Source organism: Apis cerana, linkage group LG6 (genome assembly GCF_029169275.1).
Source record: "Apis cerana isolate GH-2021 linkage group LG6, AcerK_1.0, whole genome shotgun sequence".
Lineage (NCBI taxonomy): Eukaryota > Metazoa > Arthropoda > Insecta > Hymenoptera > Apidae > Apis > Apis cerana.
The window spans coordinates 14640006-14649678 of NC_083857.1; the positions used below are offsets into that span (position 1 = coordinate 14640006).

The 9673-nt window shown below is 24.6% G+C and overlaps 3 protein-coding genes across 8 annotated transcripts in view; 2 read left to right on the top strand and 1 right to left on the bottom strand.

The window, feature by feature from the left end:
• The window catches only part of LOC108003248 (lysosomal acid glucosylceramidase), a 29283-nt gene extending 27451 nt beyond the window's left edge, over positions 1-1832 (top strand). For all 6 annotated transcript variants that reach the window (XM_062076582.1, XM_028669435.2, XM_062076581.1 and 3 more), the window contains exons 4-8: positions 35-300; positions 411-842; positions 1018-1094; positions 1206-1480; positions 1561-1832. In XM_062076582.1, coding sequence (XP_061932566.1) covers positions 35-300; positions 411-842; positions 1018-1094; positions 1206-1480; positions 1561-1666 — 1156 coding nt within the window. In that variant the 3' untranslated portion in view covers positions 1667-1832. The remainder of the gene's footprint in view (positions 1-34; positions 301-410; positions 843-1017; positions 1095-1205; positions 1481-1560) is intronic.
• A 1083-nt stretch (positions 1833-2915) lies between these two features.
• LOC108003239 (putative glucosylceramidase 4) lies at positions 2916-5833 on the top strand. Its single transcript, XM_017065381.3, has 7 exons — positions 2916-3224; positions 3498-3828; positions 3910-4169; positions 4310-4735; positions 4839-4921; positions 5034-5308; positions 5448-5833. The coding sequence occupies exons 1-7, from the start codon at positions 3164-3166 to the stop codon at positions 5548-5550; spliced, it is 1539 nt and encodes a 512-aa protein (XP_016920870.2). The 5' UTR covers positions 2916-3163; the 3' UTR covers positions 5551-5833.
• Positions 5834-6104: 271 nt separating this feature from the next.
• On the bottom strand, positions 6105-9359 carry LOC108003237 (large ribosomal subunit protein mL65). Its single transcript, XM_017065380.3, has 4 exons — positions 7882-9359; positions 7093-7691; positions 6573-6963; positions 6105-6427 (listed from the first exon to the last, which is right to left on the bottom strand). The coding sequence occupies exons 1-4, from the start codon at positions 8325-8327 to the stop codon at positions 6211-6213; spliced, it is 1653 nt and encodes a 550-aa protein (XP_016920869.2). The 5' UTR covers positions 8328-9359; the 3' UTR covers positions 6105-6210.
• Positions 9360-9673: the final 314 nt, after the last annotated feature.

Here is a 9673-nt window from a genome sequence, read left to right on the forward strand (position 1 = left end):
GAGTCACGAGACCTGTGTTTAACTTGTTTTATAGGGCGTATTTCGATCCGAAAAATGGAAGTAGATATACGTTAGGCCGTATACCAATAGGAGGAACTGACTTCTCTACGAGAGCCTATACATTGGACGATTACGATGGTGATGCGACGTTGCAACATTTCGCGCTTGCTCCTGAAGATGTCGAGTATAAGATACCGTACGCGAGGAAAGCAGTCGAATTGAATCCCGATTTAAGATTCTTTAGCGCCGCGTGGTCGGCCCCGACATGGATGAAAACTAATCACAGAATCAATGGATTTGGTAAGTTAAGAAAGTATATATATATAGATCCTTTTTTCTTCTAAAATAAATACCACGTTTTGAGTAAGTTTTCCGAACGCTGAATACAACTTGTTTCTTTTGAAACACAGGTTTCTTGAAGACCGAATATTACCAGACTTATGCCAATTACATATTGAAATTCTTAGATGAATATAAAAAGAATGGAATAGATATATGGGGTGTTTCAACTGGAAACGAGCCATTCGATGCTTATGTTCCTTTTGAGCGTCTTAACAGTATGGGATGGACGCCAGAGCTGGTTGGCGATTGGATCGCTAACAACTTGGGTCCAACTTTGGCAAATTCCGAATACAACGCCACACGAATTTTTGTTCTGGACGATCAAAGAATAGGATTACCTTGGTTCGTCGACAAGATCTTTAAAAATAAAATTGCGAAAAATTATGTTTACGGCATAGCCATACATTGGTACGCGGATGTATTGATTCCACCGGAAGTATTAGATGAAACGCACAATAATTTTCCTGGTAAAAAAATGTTGATGACCGAAGCAAGTGAAGGTAAGATATATATTCATAAATTACTTTAATCAATTTAATTAATTTAATTAATTATAAGAACATTCTTTTAAAATATTCGAATAAGTATATACAAAAAAAAAAAATACAAATTGATCTCGCAAATGTCTGTCGATATAATCAATGAATTTCTCTCATAAAAAATATTCTTGTACAGGATCTTTTCCATTGGAAAAAAAGGTTGTGTTGGGATCATGGGAAAGAGGAAAAAGATATATATTAAGTATAACACAGGTAAAGTGATTAAATAGTTATAATGATGAACATTTTTAAGGAGAAAGGATATTATTATCTAGTCTTAATATAAACAATTTTTACTTATAACAAATATAATCTATTTTCAAGTATATGAATCATTGGGGAATTGGATGGGTGGATTGGAATATAGCTTTGAACAAAGATGGTGGACCAACCTATATCAATAATAACGTCGACTCGCCCATTATTGTAAACCCGGAAAATGATGAATTTTATAAACAACCAATGTATTACGCTCTTAAGCATTACAGCAGATTCGTCGACAGAGGATCGGTCAGGATTTTCATCACCAATACGATTGAAATTAAAGCCGCAGCCTTTATAACGCCTTCGAACGAAATTGTGGTTGTTGCGTATAACGAGTAAATGAGAATTTATTTTCAATTATTTGCAATCGACACAAAAGTGCGTAACAATTTATAACAATTATCTTGCTTTTCAGCAATGATGAAAAAACAAATGTGGTTCTAAACGATGTGGCAACTGAAGATTATATTTGTTTGGAATTACCTCCACATTCTATGAATACTGTAATTTACAACAAATAGGTTAGAATGCTCGTATGAAATGAAGATCAAAAACAACCAATGAAATATATTATAAATTCTATTATGTTAAAAATGTAAAATAAAATTATAAATAATTATAAATAATAAATGAGAAAATGTATTATTATTATGTTTATTGAAATAAAATTAATTAACTAAAATAAAACTTTGTTCTAATAAATAATAATAATATTCAAACAATGTATTTTTTGTATATCATGAAAATATCCCAATAATCACAATATATACACGTTAAGGTGCATATAAATAAATTTGGCATTTTCTTTTGTGAAAATAATTTATAGATTCGTACATAAATATTTGTCTGCGAATATTGCCTACAATTCGCCCTCTGCAATTATAATTCAATTAAAATTCAGAGAACGATCTCTGAATTTTCTATTCAATAATTCGCTTTTCATTTTACGATTATCAACACGATTCAAAGCACAAATTTAAAAGTTTTTTTTTTTATGTTGTTTTTTATCAATTAAGATATCGATCAGTTGAGTAAATAAATATCTTAGATATCGTTACACGTATTAGCAATTACTTTAAAAAAAAAAAAACTTTTAAAAAAAAAGAAAAAAAAGAAAAATTTGCATGGTAAGTTCGACATTTATGAAATTATGTTAATCGAGAATCGATTATTCAATTAATTAATTCAATGCTTTCCTGTAAGTAGTAACAGTAAATGATTCAAATATAATCACATATTTAAATATATCTTGCATTTTATGATTATAGTAATTTCACTTATTATATATATTAAAAATATAAAAAGAAAGCTTTTTTGTGTATTTTGTTTCAATAATTTTTATTTTTAAAAATTATTCACTTCAAATTTTAAATATAATTCAACATTTCTTATCGCAAATTTTAATATATTCTTTTCTTATGTCAATTTTTTTTTCTTCTTCATTGATTTTTTGCAAATATTTTGAAGATCATTAATAGAAGATAGATAACTGCCCAATTTACATTAGAAATATGTCAGTTTTTGAGGAAAATTAATCTTAAATGATGAATTGAAATAAAAAAAAATACACTTTTAAATAATATTTTAAATAAATTACAGAAATATACTTTAAAAAATTTATTTAATTCTTCTAGTAGATAAATTTTTTAATTCTTTTTTTAAATTAACTACACTTTGCCACTTGTATTTTGCGTTTGTATTATTTCCATTTCATTAAGTTATATAAATATAATTCCAGACTTTGTATAATATTATAAAAATGTGTAAATACTTTAAATTGTAAAACAAATAATACTTTATTAGTTCGTTAATATCGATAAATTTCTATATTTATTTTGTTTAACAAACATTATTATAAAGATAAGAAATAATAGACAACATACAAATACAGATAATATATCACTTATATGAATAGCATATCAGTTTTACTTTATTTTCATTCGAAAAAGTATAAAAGAAAACATCTAGGTAATTATACATTAGTTACAATTCTTTCCTCATAAATTCGTTTTTTAGCAATGAACACCAAAGACGTCTGGACTACACTTTTATTTATAATTTCCTTTTTCTTCAAACAAAGTGAGTCAAATATAATTCAATTATATGTCTAATAATGTCTAATAATATAATATAATATAATAAATATAAGAAAATATATTTTTAGAAAAATCATATTTTTAAAATCACTCTTAAAAATAAGACTTTATCGACCAATATATCGAGTAAGCCTGAATTATCTTGAAATCATCTTTCTTGCATCCAACCGATATATACATTATTTACTAAATTAATTTTTCAAACTAATTTTTCAAATTAATTGAATTAAATTACGATCATTTCAATTAATTATAGGTATCGCAAACGATTGTGTGCCTTACCGTGTAGATGACGAAATAATCGCGTGTGTCTGCAATGCGACATATTGCGATGGTATACCGGATAATAGTCCGGAAGTACCTACGGAAGGTAATTCCTATTGGTACGTGTCAAATAAGCAAGGGCTGCGAATGAAGGTGTCAGAAATAAAGTTTGACAGTTGTGAGAACTTCGACGCGGATACAACAATCACCGTAGACAGTAAGAAAAAATATCAAAAGATAATTGGATTTGGGGGCGCATTTACCGATGCCACTGGTATAAACATAGCGAAACTCAGTCGAGCTACTCAGAATCAATTGATTCGGTAATTCGATCTCTGCTTAAAAGGTTAAAGGAAATGCATGATAATTTGATACTTAAAATACACGATTTTTAAATTGTTTAGAGCGTATTATGATCCGAAAAAAGGAAGCAGATATACATTGGGCCGTGTACCTATTGGCTGCACCGATTTCTCTACAAGAATTTACACGTACGACGATGTTCCCGGTGATACTTTGTTAAAAAACTTTTCCCTTGCACCGGAAGATTACAATTACAAGATACCATATGCAAAATTAGCTATTGAATTAAATCCTGAAGTATTATTGTTCGCCGCTGCATGGAGTGCCCCATTGTGGATGAAACAATTCGACAACAATATCAGTACGTATGATAATAACGTTTTGAAATTAAAGTTTAGAAAGTTAAAAAAAAAAGTGATAGAACAAATTCTTTTTTTTTTCTTTATTTAATTAACATCTATAAATTTATTATAATAAATTTTATAATTATTGATTGATTAGCTTATTTAAAAGAAGAACACTACGAAACCTACGTTAATTATTTGATTAAATTTTTGGATAAATATAAAAGAAACGGTCTTGATATATGGGGAATTACACCTAGCAATGAACCGTTACTCGGTTTTATGATCAACGATTCAAATATTAGTATGACATGGATACCTGAAACACAGGCTAATTGGATTGCTAACTATTTCGGCCCGACTTTGGCATCATCACCGTTTAATAAAACGTTACTTTTAACTTACGACGATAACAGAAACAAAATAATCGAATATGTCGAAACAGCGATTAAGATTGGAGGAAAATATATTGCTGGAATAGGTGTACATTGGTATCAAGATTTAATTTATCCTGTAACTGTCGTAGATTATATACACGAGAAATTTCCTGACAAATTTATTCTTATGACCGAAGCATCCATATGTAAGTTCTTACGCTCAAATTTCAATAAAGGAATAATTATCTATAATTATAAAACAAATATGTATAGAAACTTTTAATTATCTTATTTTTTTTAATCATTTAGTTGATTCAATATGGACTTCTAGCAGTAAACTTAAATCAGAAGCATGGCAGAGAGGCGAAAAATATATTTTAAGCATAATAGATGTGAGAGAATTTTATTATAATATTATTAAAAATTTCTTAAAAATTAGTTATTTGAAAAATTGTTAATTATTAAATACATTGTTAAATTATAAATAACATATTTTATGTTAAGTACATGAATCATTGGTCAGTTGGATGGGTAGATTGGAATATGGTTCTGGATAAAACTGGTGGACCAACCGTTACTAATAACAAACTCGACGCTCCTATTATCGTAAATCCAGAAACCGATGAATTTTATAAACAACCTTTGTATTATGCTATCAAACACGTTAGCAGATTCGTTGATAGAGGTTCTTTCCGAATTTCTATTACTGATAATAATTCGGTCAACTCTACAGCTTTTCTTACACCTTCGGGAGAAACGGTTGTTGTATTATACAATGGGTAACAAAAAATTTATTTTTCTATTGCATAATTGTAGAGTATAAAATAATGAAATACTTATTTCAATTATAAATTTCTTTCTTTACACAGTCGTACGTAGCAGCTATTGATATTTTATTAGTTTTTTATTATTTTTTAGGGCCACTTCTACAAAACGTATAATTCTAAAGGATTTGCAAAAAGATAATAAACTTTGCTTGGAATTATCTCCGCAGTCTATGAATACTTTAAAATATAAATAATAAAAATTTTTTTAATATTACTTTAATCTAAATCACGATTAAAGTAGGAAGAAGAAGCAATAAAAATCAAATAGAATAAAATAAATAAAATAAATAGAAATATTTTATAAGCATTTTTATAAACATAAATGCTTTTATATATTTTATGTCAAATTCTTATATAAGAATTTAAATAATAAATTAGATATCTTATAATATTATATAAAAAAATAAAAAAAATAAAATATCTTATAAGATTATTATAAAAAAATAAAAAAAATAAAATAATTTCTTTTAAATTGTATTTAGAATATTTTGTATAAAATAATCTATCTTAACACTGTTAATTAACTTTGTTTAATTGCTTAATGTTATTATGCATTAATATTATGCAATAATATTATTATGCATTAAGAAAGAGAAAATGATTTTAAAAAATTAAATATATATCATTATAACGAATTCATTTTAAAATTATTTTAACGATGTTATATAATTTTATTATATAATTTCTTCACGTTATATGATATTCAACTTATAATTACATATTAAAAAGAAAATAATTAATAAATTGATTAAAATTTAATTTATGTATTGATATAATATATATTGATAAATATATATTGATAAATTACAAATGCTTTTGTTAACAATATTTATGTAAATATAAAATCTAACATTTTATGCATCTGGATAATATGATTTTGCCCAACGGCCTATTTTTTTCTTTTTGGGATTCTCTCTTAAACATTTTGGAACATAAACTGGTTTATGATCATCTAATCTTCGTTTATAAGGTTTATAACCAAATTGCCATGGATCACGTTTCTTTTCCAAGAAACGAGTTTTATTGTCAACTAAATAAATTTTTTGCCAATGGTACATTTCAGGTATTTTGCTATAAGAATAAAAAAGAAATTTATATATATTTTACACGTGCGAGTGGTATTTTACATAATGATATATATAATTAATCTTAAATTTTATAATAAATTTGTAAAATTGATTAATGTAGTTAAATATTCATATGTTTAAATACTTACAAATGTCTTGGTCTATTTGACATTAAATATTTAAATAATTTTTCTAGCCATATTCTTCGCTCAATATCAGTAATATCAGCAAGATACTTTATAGAATCACCTAAATATGGTTTCATATTTTCATTCTTTTTTACAGGTGCATTCATATAAAATGTGATCAATTGTTTTAAAACATCTTCATTAAATCCATAAATTTTTCCATTCTCCACTTTATCAAACAACATCATTGGTTGTGTTATCCAACATATATTACGTGTTAGATTATTATCTGCATATTCTGAATGGACTAATGTAGTATTCAATTGATAAACACAAAATGACCAGTATTGACCATTTGTTAAAATTGTTTGTGACACTAATGGATATGTTATATCATTAACTGTTGAAAAACCTAAAAATTAAAAAAAAAAAAAATTATAAAATATATGCATATTTGTTTGTTAAAATAGTTATAATAAAAATATAGTTATATAAAAATAATTTTGTTTTAAAAAAAATAATTTTTTACTTAAGCTAATACCTTGATAACAAGCCTGTGATAATAACCAACTATAAGATGCATAGATAGCTTGTACAGTAATTGCTTCTTCACTTAAAGGTAAGAAATTAAAAGTTAAATCATTTATATTATGGTATGATAATAAACCAAATTCAGAAGGATCGCCAGGCCAAAAACCAGGTATACAAGTTGCATGTTTATATGAAAATTTATAACCTAGAACTCTAGGATTAAATTTGAATTCAGGAATAAGTAATTCTGAATTCAAAGATTGATTTAGAGAAAAAATCTCTCTTAAAGGAAATTGATGTCTTAATTGTAAAATTGGAGAACCAACGTATTGGACAGGTATAGTAACTGCACTACGTAGACGTTCTTTTAGAAATTCTGACTTCACTTTTGGTATTTTAGATAAATGTTGGTGTTCTATACCACCTGCAAACCAAAATGCCTCCACTCTTGGTTCAAAATCTATTTCAGTTTCTAATAAATGTGGTGTAGTTGAAGATAAAACAGCTAATATTATTCGATTGATTTGAAAAACAAGTGCCTTTGTAATATCATTTTGCAATAATTTTTCTTTTTTTGTATCCACTTCCTCCGTTATTTCTTGTTTTTTTCTATAATATGAATTTACAATAATATTATAATCAAATTAATTTTATAAATAATTTTTATAAATATTTTTAACTTTATAAAATATAATTTTATTAATAAAATAATATTATATTAAAAAAAAATTATTTTTATTATTATAAGTTATTATATAAATTATTTTTAATTATTATTATTTTAATAATTTATACTTACAATCTATGATTATATTCAAAAATGATAATATTTTCTATATTCTGTTTAATAATTTGTACTAAAGCATTTATTTTTTCAGATGTAATTACTGTATCATAAAATTCAGGTAATTTATTATTGTTTATAACATGAGTATGTGTAATATATTGAGCATGTTGTAATGAATTATATGGTACAAATCCTTCCTTTAAATTTAATGATTTCCAACCATAATAACGTGGCATATTAATTCCTATTAACTTTTCCTCTACAGTTTCTAATTTTTTAATTTTATTGTGCCATTCTTCATTTTTCCTTTTAAGTTTAGCTTCGTAGGATAAATCCAATATAGATGGATAAAATGCATTTTCTGTTTCATTTAGAGTCAAACTTGTATATTTTCTTGTAACACTTTTTAAAATATTAATAGAAAAATTTGGCAATGAATTTTTTAAACTAGTATACATATCAAAAAATAATTATTATTGATTATATAGAGGTTATATTTAAATTTCTAATTTTATTACACAATAATTTTATTATTATTCATGTTTTGTCACGGAATTTATATTGAATTAATAAATTATATAGAAAAAATGAATATTAAACATATTAAAAAAAAGAATTATTATATATTAAAAAATAAGCAAATAAAGTATCAACAATAAATCAAAAATATATTATCACTATTACAGATATGATGTAAGATAGACTTAACCTAATATATTTAATGAGATTTTGTATTCATGTTTTGAAATATTAATCATGCAAAAAATATATTTAATACTTTCTATAATTGTAGGAATTTAATTACAAAAACTATTAAAGTCAAAAAATTTTAAAAATAATTTCTTTGATTATAATCTATCATAAATATTTTTATGTATTAGATTATATTTATAGATCTTTATTTTCAAGTAAATAAACTTATGATAGTCATATAAATTGTATTTATGAAATTAGAAATTATATTCTTTATTGCAATATAAGACATAAAATAATATTAATTTATGAATTTTTTTTATAAAAATGTTATTTATAAATAATTTAAAAAAATGCTACTTTTAAAATTGTTAAAATTTTTAATCAATAAGTTAGAAAAAAAAATAAAATTAATTAGAATCGAAGCTGTTTCTTAGATGCAAGTATAGAAGAGAGCAAATAAAAAAAGAACGCAAAGAAAGATAAATACTTGGAAAAGGATATAGAAATAAAATAAAATAAAAATTCAAAAATTCGCGCCATTTTTAGAATGTCGCGAATGAAACATATAGAAGACAAGATAGCAAACAATGAAAAAAAGATAGAAATAAATAAAAATTGACTATTAACGCCATCTTGTAAATTCCAAAAACATTAATCATTCTAAAATCATTCAAGAAATGGTACTATTATAATTTTAATTTTCTATTCTAGCTTGCCTTTGATATCCAAGAAATGATATTGAAAATAAATTCATATTCTATTTTTTCTTCTCTTATTATTTTCTATTCTTTCTTCATGTGTTTCATTTGCAGCACTCTCGAGATGGCGCTAACTCCTAAATTTTTATAATCTCCAATCTCAATCCTTTAACTATTTGCTTTTCTTTTATAATTACTTTTGGCGCGTAATCACAAAAGTACTAGAAATTGAAAATATTTTCATTTTTTTTTCAAAACTGCAATGTATTTCAATTTTTAATTAAAAAATATAGAATATAAAATATAGAAAATAGAATTACCTTCTTAACTTTATAAAATAATAATTGTAATTTAATATTTTGTGTAACATAATAATTGTTAACATAATTTATTAAAATTTTTATTATTTT